Here is a 14,506-nt window from a genome sequence, read left to right as displayed (position 1 = left end):
CCAAGCAGAACAACTGGCGATCCCAATGGTAACTGTGTTTCAGTCTCCTTATTTTATTTTATTTTTTTATTTATTTATTATTTTTTTTTCAACGTTTATTTATTTTGGGGACAGAGAGAGACAGAGCATGAACGGGGAAGGGGCAGAGAGAGAGGGAGACACAGAATCGGAAACAGGCTCCAGGCTCCGAGCCATCAGCCCAGAGCCTGACGCAGGGCTCGAACTCACGGACCGCGTGATCGTGACCTGGCTGAAGTCGGACGCTTAACCGACTGCGCCACCCAGGCGCCCCATCAGTCTCCTTATTTTAAAGTAGCAGGACACACATGCAAAAGCCAAGGCAGGCACAAAGATCAGGTAACCTTATGAAGTCAAGGGGCATTTCATGTCTGTGTGAGAAAACAGAGTTCTTACATTAGTCAAAGAAATAAGTTCTACCTATGACTTTGCAAAGCATATTGAAAACAGAAAGAAATACAAATTTTGTACTACCACATACTGTTTTGATCAAACATGCACACCCTGATGTAGATTTGAAATTTCTTTCATTCCTCTTGTTTCAAGAGAGTGTGGGTGATCTTTGTTTTATTCCCAGATTCCTCTTTTTCTTTTTCAAAAGAATACCTTAAAGTGTAGAGCACTCGACCATCATTCCAAATTCTCAGCATCCTATTAGGGGTGGTTATCCAGTGTGCATCAGCTTTCTTGGAGTTTCTGAAGAAAGTGTCTGGAATCCAGATTTTCCCTACCATGTTGCTATTCAATCGGAGGACTTTAATGGTGCTGTTAAATTTCAGACGTCTGTCATACCACGTTTGAGCAAAAAATATGTCAATTGTATATTCCTGTTTTTTTTTAAAAAAAAGGTGAAATAGAACATTTTAAACACAGAATTGTAATGTAGAACATTTGTTTGTATTTATCATTTGTACTCTCATTACCAACATAAAGCAAAGGTACTCTGGTTTTAATTAATTTAAAGAAGGCAAAAGCTTTGCTAAGGAGATACATCCATCTTTTATAGACAAATTGATAAAAAAAAATAGACCTGTTTAGATGAATTCTAGCAAAAGATCATAGTTGTAATATAGTCATTTGCATTCAGTGTCTGTACAGCAGTTTCTCATGTTACTTTGGGCCAGCTAATTCTTTGTTGTGGGGGCTGTGTTGTGTATGTTCGAATGCTTAGTAGTAGCATTCTTAGCCTCTACCCACTAGATGCCAGTAGCACCAACACCACCACCCCCAACGCAACCCCCTGCATATTGTGATAGCTAAAAATATCTTCAGACATTGCCACATGTATCTTGAGGAAAACAATCACCTACGTTCAGAATCACTGCTAAAGAGTGAAGAAAGTCCATAATACTCAAAACAGTCCTCAACTGGAGCTCTGGAGAACGGCTCAGTTGCCTCAAAATAATTGGGATCTTTAAGAACCTGCCTTGTTAGGTAGTGTGAAGATGGAAAAGGAGAATTCACATAAAATGGTTTTGGTCTGGCAGATAGCAAAAACCAAATGCAAGGTAACTTTTAAAATATTTTTACTATTATAGTTGTCCTTTTCACTAATAACGAGGAAATTAACCAATTAAAAAATAATTTTTACTAATGGGCTAGCTCCATCACAAAGCACATTCACAAAGTGCTGTGATGAGACATGATTCTGTAATGACTATGCTCAAGTATACATCACTAAGTTGGCAAGTGATTGACTTTACTTAAAGAGAAGTAAATTTGATGTGAATTCAGACCATTAGACCTGGAATCTGAACACCCAAGTTCTGGTTTGTCACATTTAGATATTATTTAACATTATTTTATAACAATTTCACTGATGCCTATAAATGAGAAAAAACTCAGTGTTCTTAGAATATGAGAGCTGAGTGTTGGGAATCATCCACATTTCCTGTCTAATACCATCAACCAACCACCACTTTATAATGAAGAACACACATAAAACAGGAAGGTTACCCAAAAATACATAGCCTGTCAGGATCAGACTAAAATCTTCTTCCTTTGCCTCACTTGCATTGCTCTGTGTGATTTCTTTGCACCTCCTGCTGAGGTGTCTCACTGCAGCTGACTACATTTCCACTGGCGTAAGCCACGTAACACTTTGTTCCATATTTGTTGTCTGTAAGTAGTAAGAAAGGAACCTATCTTATGAAATTCTTTATCAACTAATTAGTGACGAACCAGTAGATAAAGTAATTAAATAATTCTAAACTAGGGGCGCCTGGGTGGCTCAGTCGGTTAAGCGGCCGACTTCGGCTCAGGTCATGATCTCACAGTCCGTGAGTTCGAGCCCCGTGTCAGGCTCTGTGCAGATAGCTCATAGCCTGGAGCCTGTTTCAGATTCTGTGTCTCCCTCTCTCTGACCCTCCCCGTTCATGCTCTGTCTCTGTCTCAAAAATAAATAAACGTTAAAAAAATTTTTTTTTTAAAATAATAATTCTAAACTACATTTTGGCAAGAAGCAAAAATAAATAAATAAATAAATAAATAAATAAATAAATAAATAAATCCCACAAAAATAAAATCTTTTTTTCACTGAACCAGCATTTCATAAAATGCGATCCTGGGATAACAATTCTGGGGACTAGTACTCCTGAAGTTAAAAGTTCTATGTTTAAATAAACTACCCATATAGCTTCTTAGATATTTACATTTTGCATTAGAATGCTAAATATGCTGAAAATTTTTTTATAAGGAAGAAAACTGTTGGTTTTGTTTCATTCTTAAACAAATGAACTTACTTGCTTGGAGTATGCAGGTGATATACTTTATCATCACTGTACATGAGAACACTTAAAGTTTCTCATCTCTCTGGCTCAATAGAGTGTCCTTATTGCTAGCTTGATAAACACCATTTCAAAATTATAGTATCACTAATATTATCTTATGTTAGGTTAGGTATTATGTTATAGCATGTTCTACTCTATTCTATTCTAGACTCCAATCTAGTTTCTTACGTCAGATTTGGGCAGAAAGAATCATATAATAATAAAGCTACATTTATCATTATATCTAATGCACTATTTTCTCTGATAAATAATTCCAGTATGAAGCAAACTCTGTCCTCTCTACCCCATCATTTTCCAAAAACTAGTGGAACACTGTATTTTATTTTGTAGTAATGAGTACTTGCCAAGTAAGCAATGATTGTTGAATTTTAAAAGTATAACATATTTACAAAAATTAATTTGTACACATATGATCACATTTAAGTCTCATAACAAATTATAAAAAATAATTATCTTCATATTACAATAAAAAAATCTGAACGACTATCTCTCCCTTATGGATTTTTTTGTTAGAGTATTCTTTGCTATTTTTATGATACCACATCTCCTCTCTAATATGTTAATAAAATTGCAAACCATTAGAAACTTACCATATTAATGGCATTCACTGGACCGATGCTGTTCACATACATGTCTGTGTGAATTAACGTTGGTTTCACTTTAAAGAGAATGATAAAGATATGTGAATTAAACATTTTAATGTTTTAGTCTGTGTTATTCTAGAAATAGATTTATTTTGCCACATTAGAAGTGATTTATTCACAACTAATTTGGTGTCGGTGACTAATTTATTACATTTAAATAACTATTTACTTTCAAAAAATCTCCTTTTAAGCACGTATATGCAGTAACTAAGCATATTAGAGTTTTGAAACTGATTAAGCTTTAAAATTACATTAAGATGAACAAATGAGAAAACACTGCTTAGATTTTCTTTAGCCTTCTCTACATATCCTGAATTTTACCATTTTTCTTCAAGCCCCAGAATCTTTTGGGCATCATAATCTGACTTGACCCATGTAGAAAAAATAACTACTTAGTGATCTAGAAAAACTAAGCATTAGAAACACGAAGTAGACATTTAGTACAACAAATATTGTAAGTTTCTTTTAAAATATTTCCCTCTGTTGATTCCTTTCATGACCACTTAATTCTCATACACTTCAGCCAACACAAAATCAATCTTCCTAAATGACTTATTCAATCGTGTGACTCATCAAATAATATGAGGAAACCATATGGAAACTCAATACACACCTATTTGTCAAAGATGAATGATATTAAAACTCATGAAGTATTTCATCCATGACCAAATGGATGTGCTCCATTTTCATTTAACAGTTAATGAACAAGGATTCATAATATCATCCTGTACTTCAAGTCAACAAGTACATTTTCTCTCATCTTTATCCACTTTCCCTGAAAGTGCCATGCCCTAATTTTCTGTGTTGGATTGAATTCTTCAGTAGTCCCTGCATCTATGCCCCTGCATGTACTCCAGTGAGGCTACTTCTCTGCCTCTGAACTTGGGGCTTGACCATCTGACTTGTGTTGGCTAATACTACACAGATAAGTGAGTACACAAGTTCTAATCCCAAGCATTAAGCCTTATGAGCTTCTACTTTCTGTCTCATTCTTCTACTTTCTGTCTTTGTGTTTTTTTTTTTTTTTTCATGATAAAGATACTCCTGGCTAGTCTGCTGCTCCCAGGAGTAGAATGAGAATACAGCTTTCTTAAATGAGCAGCCCTAACCTGGTTTAGCTTAGATTAGACCACCCCTGGCAAAATGTTAAATAAATGCTTATTATTATATGCTACTGAGAGTTGTGATATTTTATTTCACAGAAGTACGTAACTAATATATCCTTTCTTCTACTATTATTTTGATATTACTTCATAACATTTTGATATTATATATACATATAACATATAACATTTTGATATTACTTCATAAATCAATTGTCACATTTCTTCTACAGCCTTTGTCTAAGATATCTAGGAAATTTTGAATTTCTAGTTCTCAGGCTTCACTTGAACATCATCTTTCTTCATTTTGCATTTATCAATGCCCTCCCACCTCCAAGCCTGAATGCTATTTATACATTCTGTATCCATCTTTACAACATATAATGATCATTTAAGTATTTCTGATTATTAAAATATGCTAATTTTTTCTTCCAATGTGTTTGCCTCTGCCTGTGCCATATCACAAAATATTTTAATATACCTCCTATATCAGGCCGAAGTTTATTGTCATATCCTTCCAGGAGGTTATTTAAGATGACAGTGACATCCCCCTCAGGAACTTTTGGAGTCAAGACCCATGTTTTGTTAGAAGCATAATCTTCATAGTCATCATCAGATTTTTGGCTGGTGAGGCTAAGAAAACAAAAATATTGGTCAGGAAACATATAGACTACATCCAAGAGGACTTTTACTCACAGACCACTGGGGAGAAAAGAGAAATGAAACAGAATTACAGGAAGGTATTACAATGGATGAAAATGACATTTTTCATTGAGGGTTAGTCTAGCTAATTAAACTGCCTAAATGTAAATTAAAATGTATTAAAGTGTACTCTCCAGTTTTCCAGAATGCTCTGTCTTCACATCTGTAAGTATATTTTTGCCTTTTCCATAGTTGATTTTCTTCCTGTCTACCTGCCCAACCTCATGAAGGACTTATTAAGAAAAAACAATTTTTGTGAATGCTTAAACTATTTTAAGTAATGCTTAAATGATCATAACGTAGTTCAAGAATTCAGATGTAATGTCTACTTCTTCCTCCTCTACGAAGTTAACTTGCTCCAACCTATTAATGAAAGTAAGAGACTGATAATTAGATTCACTCCCACAAACCACCAGACAAGCCTCTCCCCTCTCAATTGAACTACTAAGGAGAACTCAGTCTTGCTGCTTTTTCTTCCCCCAGGGTGTGTGTATGTGTATTTTTTCCTCTCACTTGCACTGAAAGCAAGGGCGGTTCATTTATCTTTGATTGTTTAGAACCTGGCACTATGGAGGTTGGTTGTAGACTTTAAACCAGTCTTTATTACAGCGAAAGTTCCTGATCTGAAAACTCATACTAATGGTTAATGTACTATAATTGTATAATTGAAATTACCTACTTTGAGTGATCAAAAAGCCATATAATATCCTGTGATTCAGATTTCAATGCCTGAACCTGGGAGAAACCCCCTGCAAGTAGACCAGAAGTTAAGGCTGACTTTGGAAAGATATTGGAATTCCTAGACCTTGCTTCTCCTCTTGCCCCAAGGTCCAACTCCCCTCTCCCTGCCGCCCACACAAGAGAATTACATTTTTCAGATCTAGGGCCAATGTAAACCTTGCAACAACTGCCATTTTCATTTTTAGCAGCATTCAGTGAATGCTGGTTATTTCTATGGTTTATGGTAAAATTTTTTAAATTACAAACTTAAAATGTAAAGTGTCCCATCCCTATCTTCATTTACTTTTGTAAATATATGGTAAAGAATGGATCTGATCAGAAATCAAACCACTGCCACATTACCCTGAATATACATACATTCCTGAATATATGTACATGTATGTACGTATGTACATACACACACAAACCATATTTATCATCTTTCTTCAATCACACTCATTCATCAATTTACATATATAAAATATATTTATGTATATGTGTGTATGTATAGGTAAATAGATGACTACATATGGCAGACGAAAGCTGATTGCATGATTAACCAGGTTTGAGAATGTGGATGGGAGATGAAGTTTTAAGAGTAATCACTGGCATGGATCAACTTAGTAAGCAAGTAATCTCCTCTTTCATTCCTTTAAAGCTTTATAAATAGGAAATGTTATAAAAACTGAGCCACACATCTGCATAAAACCTAACATAGCCAGCCTTACATCTTGCACTTCAATTGCCATAATGACTTTAAACAACATTTAAATTTCATAAAGCACCCATATAGGGGACGATGGGCTAGACAAAGCTTCAAGGAGCTCTCAAAGAGAAAGAAAGGCCTTGGTGCTGGCGGAGGCAAGTTCTCTGCTAGGAAAATCCTTCTTGGACCTCAATTCATCATTTCTCTAGAGCACTGCTGAACACTGCTTAATAGAGCTCTAATCCTATGACCTAAATCCTACTAGTTTAAGAAGAAATAACAGCTCTCTGATAAAGAAATTTTCAAATCCCTTCAACAACTTTGAGAAAAGACTGTGCTTAGCCCATTGGACATCATCACTATGGAATTGTACCACCATTTAATTCATCCATGCAAAAATGTCTTTAAAAAAACATTTCTCCCTCTTCCTTTCCCCTGCCTTCTGTGTGTCTCTTTCTGTCTCTGTCAGACAAATGTACCCTATTCAAGTTTCTTCAAGGGAAGGGAAGAAATGTTAAATCATTTGGCTTGGTCACTTATAGCAACTCCTCATACTAACAACTAAATGACCCAAGCATGATGGTGCTGTGTTACTGGTGTTACCATCATCTGGCAGACAAGTAGGAAAAATACATTAAGTAAAAATACAAAGGATACTTGCTTAGAAAGAATACCACTTTGTAGAATTGCACCAATAATTTATTTAGAGCCATCATCTGTTAGATGCCAAAACAGTAAATAAATCGATTATTTCATATAAAATTATCAGTGACAGATTTTATCATACTTGAGGATGCCTACTGAGCCAGAGAGAGGTTAAAAAAAAAAGAGTGGAGAAATTAAGAGTATACATTTTGAAGTTAGGAAGTACTAGTTCTGCTTTCTAGATTTATCATGTCTTTCCTCTATCACTATTTAATGGCCTGGGGCATGTTATTTAACCTTGCTAAACTTCACAAAGTTATCATCTTTAAAATAGAGTTAATGCTAGTATTCTAGCATTTTTTGACATTTTTATGTCAGATTAAGATAATGGTAATTAAGTGTTTCACACAGTACCAGACACACAGCCCTGAAAATAGGTCCATTGTAATTAGTGTTATAAAGTGACCACTGTTAGATTTATACCCACAGGTCCAACCATGTATCTAAAACCTGAATCTATAGAAGCTGCTTCCAGGCTTTTATGTAACACATGCTGAGAAGAACTAAAAACAGATGTTTTCCAGGAAGAAAAATAATGAACCCCTACATTATAATAAATGAAGTTTTTATTCTCTACAGTTTTCCCAGCTGATGTCTAAATTAATGGGACTGATACATAATCTGGGATTGTTTCCAGATTTGTCTTAAAAAAAGAAAAAAAGCACCTCTTTCATTCAACATCGGTTGTTTCTTCAGAATTCTGAGGAGTCAAGACTTCATTTATAGGTAGGCTGTCTAGAAATAAATGAAGTCTGATCATTAGAAAAGGCATTCTTCAGAACTGTTAACTCCAGAAGAAGGCCTGGGTGGAAATAAATTGATAATGATTCAAGAAAATGCACTTGACCGTTGAGTGCGCTGAGCACAAACATAAAGGTGAACTTCTAGCTAACAGCATCTATCCAAATGCAATAGTCTTTAGAAGCAATTACTTGTTCTTGTACATTTCAGTTTAAAAAATAATCTTATAAAGAGAGAGAACCAATATTTAAATTAGTCTTAAATGAACTTACCATCCTGAAAAACATTTTTTTGTAATCTGAGTAAACTTTGTCAAGACAATATCCGAAAAGGTTGTAAATTTTTCATCCTTGAAAGCTTTTTATTTTTTATTTGTTGAATATTTATTTTTGAGAGAGAGAGAGAAAGAGAGAGAGAGAACGTGCAAGCAGAAGAGGGGCACAGAGAGAGGCAGATATAGAATCCAAAACAGGCTCCTGGCTCTGAGCTGTCAGCACAGAGCCCAGCAGTGGGGCTCAAACTCCTAAACCCTGGAGGTCATGACCAGAACAGAAGTCAGATGCCTAACCTGACCCAGGTGCCCCTCATCGTTAAAAGCTTTCTAAAAAAACGTGAGAAAGCCATCTGACCACGAACCTTGGACAAGCAGTATGAATATCTCCTAAAGATATTAATACAAATGCAGAACCTTGGGCCCCACTGAGATTCCTGAATCAAAATCTTTAATAAATTTACAAGCGATTCATCTGCACATTAAAATTTGAGCAACTCAGTCTGTGTTTAAACCAGTGATGTGTACTCCTGGGCGGAGCGCGGCGGGAAGGCTCTTTAAAAATACAGATTCCCAGTTCCCCCTTTAGATCTGAGTCTCCATGTTGTAAATTAGGTTATTATATTTTTATTTTCATGTTTACAGTTTTATGCATTATTTTCATTTATGCATGATTACAAACATGTTTTGAGTTCATGTTTATAATCAGAGACAAAAATTGATTTTACTTAGAAAAATAAAAGTGGCTTAGAAAAAAACAAAAAAAAGAGGGCAACTGGGTGACTCAGTCGGTTAAGCTTCTGACTTCAGCTCAGTCATGATCTCATGGCTTGTGATTTCAAGCCCTGCTGACAGCTCAGAGCCTAGAGCCTGCTTTGGATTCTGTGTCTCCCTCTCTCTCTGTGCCTGCCCCACTTATGCTGTCTCTCTCTCTCTCTGTGTCAAAAATAAACAAACATTAAAAATTTTTTCAAGAAAAACAAAAAACAAAAACTTGATTGATGTTCAGTGAAAGTTCAATTATATAGAAGAAGCTAAATATTCAAATTTTGGTACATATTCTAGATGTTTGACACTAAAGATTAATCATGCAGTTTATGGAATTTTAAATTTTAATCCATGTATTTCACATTTCCAGAAATTCAATAAGGATCTAAGTTTTGTGAGAGGAAAAATCTCGTCATTGTATCCTCCCAGGGTAATATAACAGCAAAAGCTTGGGTGAGATATAAAAACATCTGTCATTTCATTCAGGTATCTTAAAACCCACGGGTATTTGGCATCATAAAGGCAGAATATATATATATTTTTTCTTTCTCTGACATATGTAGGTAAGTAGAATAAAAAATATACAAAAACTCATTCATTTTTATGCTTGAGCTCTTTTTAAATAATTCGTGTTTCATTTGTTCCTAACATTAGCTTCAATATTTTGTTGGTGCAAATCTCGGTTTATTTTTATTTTATAGGTGCAATCAGTTAAATACAGGGTATTTTATATGTCAAAATAAATCTCCCAAGACATATATGTCAACAAAATAAAACCTTTTGAATCTTTTCTATTAAAAGTTCCTATGCATTGGATTCTCTGCTCTGTTAACATTACCTCTTGTGAAGTCTCCACTGCTTATATAACATAAATCTCTGCTCTCAAAGAGATCCCATTCGACCTCACATTCTCATCAGGCCATAGAATCCAGTGAGAATCCTCACACTCCAAAAGCATCAGGAACAGAAGAATGTGCTATTCCTTACATAGCATCCTTACATTTGATGAGTTCTAAAAACTTGGCCAGACTCCAGTACATTTACACATATATTCCTTCCTCCTACAATCTTTTCTTCTCTTCACCTCCTAAACCAGTATTTTGTATGGCTTATCCCTTCTTACTTTTCAACAGAAATAACCTTCACATAGAAGTCATCCCTTATTGTTTTATCTAACACTGTCACCCACCCCACCCTTCATACGCAATAGCCAGTCCCATGATTGCTTCATAGCATTTGATACAATGTCTGTGTACTGATTTGCTTATTGTCTGTTTCCATTACTAGACTATAAATTCCATGAGTGCATGCTTAATTAAGATTTGTGAAAAAGAAATATTCTTGCTAACCAGTTTTTCTGAGGTAAATAATAATACCAACAATAGCTACTTTCCAATATTCACCATGTCCTAGGAATAACTTTAAAAACTTCACATACATTCTCCCACTTAATCCTTAAAACAGTGGTATTCCTTTAATTATCCCCATTTTGCCAATGAAGAAACACAATGTTTCCACTAGTCACTTCAGTTTGCCAAAACCAAAACATTTAACCATTATGCTGCAAGGCTTTGAAAAAGAAACTGGGTCCAAAGAATCTGCTACTGTACAGTCATGAAAAAATAAGATCACCCAAAATAAATAGTTGTTCAAGCTCATCTCCCTTTAGGACAATAAATTCGTTTATGCCTGAGCTCAATAACAGTATGGCCACTTCAGCACAAAGTTAATAATACTCAAACTTCATAAGCTTGTTATTCCAGATACCAAAAATTTGATCTCCCCATACCAAGGACTAAAAGCAGAGATGCCTGGGTGGTACCTGGGTGGCTCAGTTGGTTAAACTTCTGACTTTGGCTCAGTTCATGATCTCACAGCTTGTGAATTCAAGCCCCACATTGGGCTCTGTGCTGACAGCTCAGAGCCTGAAGCCTGTTTAAAATACTGTGTCTCGGAGGATCCTGGGAAGATGGCTACTTAGGAGGACGCTGGGCTCACCGCGCATCCTGCTGATCACTTAGATTCCACCCACACCTGCCTAAATAACCCAGAAAATCACCAGAAGACTAGCAGAATGGAGTCTCCAGAGCCAAGTGCAGACGAGAGGCCCACGGAAGAGGGTAGGAAAGGTGGAGAGGCGGTGCGCACTCCACGGACTGGCGGGAGGGAGCCGGGGCAGAAGGGTGGCCCGCCAGCCAACCAGAGCCCCTGATTCTGGCTTGCCAAAGCGGAGGGGCCAGAGGGAGTGTGTTCCGACAGCAAGTGGGACTTAGCATCTGGGAGGTCATAAGTTAACAGCTCTGCTCAGAAAGCGGGAAGGCTGGAGGACAAAGGGAGGGAGAGTTGCTAAGCCCAGGGACAACAGAGCTCAGTTCGGCGGGGAACAAAGTCGCTGGCCAGCGCCATCTCCCTTGCCCATCCCACAGCCAAAATCCCAAAGGGAACCAGTTCCTGCCAGGGAACTTGCTTGCACCGCACAAACACCCAATGCTGAGCTTCTGCGGATCCATCCCTCCAGCTGGTCTGACTCCCTCCCAGTGCCACAGGGCCCCTCCCGAAGCGGATCACAGAAGGAAAAGTGAGATGAGCCTGCCCCTCCCGCCCCTGTGCACCTTGCCAATCCACCCCAGCTAATATGCCAGATCTCCAGCACCACAAGCCTGGCAGTGTGCAAGTAGCCCAGACGGGTCACGCCACCCCACAGTGAATCCCGCCCCTAGGAGAGGGGAAGAGAAGGCACACACCAGTCTGACTGTGGCCCCAGCGGTGGGCTGGGGGCAAACATCGGGTCTGACTACAGCCCCGCCCACCAATGCAAGTTATTCAAGACAGCACAAGGGAAGTGCCCCGCAGTCCCGCACCACTCCAGGGACTATCCAAAATGACAGAACAGAAGAATTCCCCTCAGAAAAACGTCCAGGAAATAACAACAGCTAACGAACTGATCAAAAATGATTTAAACCATATAAAAGAAAGTGAATTTAGAATAACAGTCATAAAATTAATCACTGGGCTTGAAAACAGTATAAAGGACAGCAGAGAATCTCTTGCTACAGAGATCAAGGGACTAAGGAACAGCCAGGAGGAGCTAAAAAATGCTATCAATGAGATGCAGAATAAAATGGAGACAACTATGGCTCGGATTGAAGAGGCAGAGGAGCGAATAGGTGAACTAGAAGATAAAATTATGGAAAAAGAAGAAGCTGAGAAAAAGAGAGAAACAAATCCAGGAGTATGAGGGGAAAATTAGAGAACTAAGTGATGCATTAAAGAGAAATAATATATGCATAATTGGTATTCCAGAGGAGGAAGAGAGAGGAAAAGTTGCTGAAGGTGTACTTGAAAAAATAATAGCTGAGAACTTCCTGGATCTGGGGAAGGAAAGAGGCATTGAAATCCAAGAGGCACAGAGAACTCCCTTCAGACGTAACTTGAATCGATCTTCTGCACGAAATATCATAGTGAAACTGGCAAAATACAAGGATAAAGAGAAAATTCTGAAAGTAGCTAGAGATAAACGTGCTCTAACATATAAAGGGAGACCTATAAGACTCATGACCAATCTCTCTACTGAAACTTGGGAGGCCAGAAAGGAATGGCAGGAGATCTTCAAAGTGATGAACACAAAAAATATGCAGCTGAGAATCCTTTATCCAGCAAGTCTGTCATTTAGAATAGAAGGAGAGATAAAGGTCTTCCCAAACAAACAAAACCTGAAGGAATTCGTCACCACTAAACCAGCCCTACAAGAGATCCTAAGGGGGATCCTGTGAGACAAAGTACCAGAGACATCGCTATAAGCATGAAACCTACGAACATCACAATGACTCTAAACCCATAGCTTTCTATAATAACACTAAATGTTAATGGACTAAATGCACCAACCAAAAGACATAGGGTATCAGAATGGATAAAAAAACAAGACCCATCTGTTTGCTGTCTACAAGAGACTCATTTTATTTTTTTATTTTTTATTTTTTTTTTAATTTTTTTTCCAACGTTTATTTATTTTTGGGACAGAGAGAGACAGAGCATGAATGGGCGAGGGGCAGAGAGAGAGAGAGACACAGAATCGGAAACAGGCTCCAGGCTCTGAGTCATCAGCCCAGAGCCCGACGCGGGACTCGAACTCACGGACTGCGAGATAGTGACCTGGCTGAAGTCGGACGCTCAACCGACTGCGCCACCCAAGCGCCCCTACAAGAGACTCATTTTAGACCTGAGGACACCTTCAGATTGAGAGTGAGGGGATGGAGAACTATTTATCATGCCACTGGAAGTCAAAAGAAAGATGGAGTAGCCATACTTCTATCAGACAAACTAGAATTTAAATTAAAGGCTGTAACAAGAGATGAAGAAGGGCATTATATAATAATCACAGGGTCTATCCATCAGGAAGAGCAAACAATTATAAATGTCTATGCGCCAAATACAGGAGCCCCCAAATATATAAAACAATTACTCACAAACATAAGCAACCTTATTGATAAGAATGTGGTAATTGCAGGGGATTTTAACACTCCACTTAGAGAAATGGATATATCATCTAGACACACGGTCAATAAAGAAACAAGGGCCCTGAATGAGACATTGGATCAGATGGACTTGACAGATATATTTAGAACTCTGCATCCCAAAGCAACAGAATAGACTTTCTTCTCGAGTGCACATGGAACATTCTCCAAGCTAGATCACATACTGGGTCACAAAACAGCCCTTCATAAGTATACAAGAATTGAGATCATACCATGCATACTCTCAGACCACAATGCTATGAAGCTTGAAATCAACCACAGAAAAAAGTCTGGAAAACCTCCCAAAGCATGGAGGTTAAAGAACACCCTACTAAAGAATTAATGGGTCAATCAGGCAATTAGAGAAGAAATTAAAAATATATGGAAACAAACGAAAATGAAAATACAACAATCCAAACGCTTTGGGACGCAGCAAAGGCAGTCCTGAGAGGAAAATACATTGCAATCCAGGCCTATCTCAAGAAACAAGAAAAATCCCAAATACAAAATCTAACAGCACACCTAAAGGAAATAGAAGCAGAACAGCAAAGGCAGCCTAAACCCAGCAGAAGAAGAGAAATAATAAAGATCACAGCAGAAATAAACAATATAGAATCTAAAAAAACTGTAGAGCAGATCAACAAAACCAAGAGTTGGTTTTTTGAAAAAATAAACAAAATTGACAAACCTCTAGCCAGGCTTCTCAAAAAGAAAAGGGAGATGACCCAAAGAGATAAAATCATGAATGAAAATGGAATGATTACAACCAATCCCTCAGAGATACAAGCAATTATCAAGGAATACTATGAAAAATTATATGTCAAC

General features: G+C 37.4%; 1 protein-coding gene across 2 annotated transcripts in view; it reads right to left on the bottom strand.

The window, feature by feature from the left end:
• Window positions 1-14,506, bottom strand: part of GABRG2 (gamma-aminobutyric acid type A receptor subunit gamma2) — a 116,430-nt gene that overhangs the window by 77,144 nt on the left and 24,780 nt on the right. For both annotated transcript variants that reach the window (XM_040444079.1, XM_040444090.1), the window contains exons 2-4: window positions 5,036-5,187; window positions 3,398-3,465; window positions 625-845 (exon numbers count right to left, since the gene is read on the bottom strand). In XM_040444079.1, coding sequence (XP_040300013.1) covers window positions 625-845; window positions 3,398-3,465; window positions 5,036-5,187 — 441 coding nt within the window. The remainder of the gene's footprint in view (window positions 1-624; window positions 846-3,397; window positions 3,466-5,035; window positions 5,188-14,506) is intronic.

The sequence above is a fragment of the Herpailurus yagouaroundi genome, unplaced genomic scaffold, assembly GCF_014898765.1.
Source record: "Herpailurus yagouaroundi ecotype Mexico unplaced genomic scaffold, PumYag 29, whole genome shotgun sequence".
Taxonomy (NCBI): domain Eukaryota; kingdom Metazoa; phylum Chordata; class Mammalia; order Carnivora; family Felidae; genus Herpailurus; species Herpailurus yagouaroundi.
The sequence above is the reverse complement of the archived record's forward strand: the minus strand, read 5'-3'. Positions and strand labels throughout refer to the sequence as shown.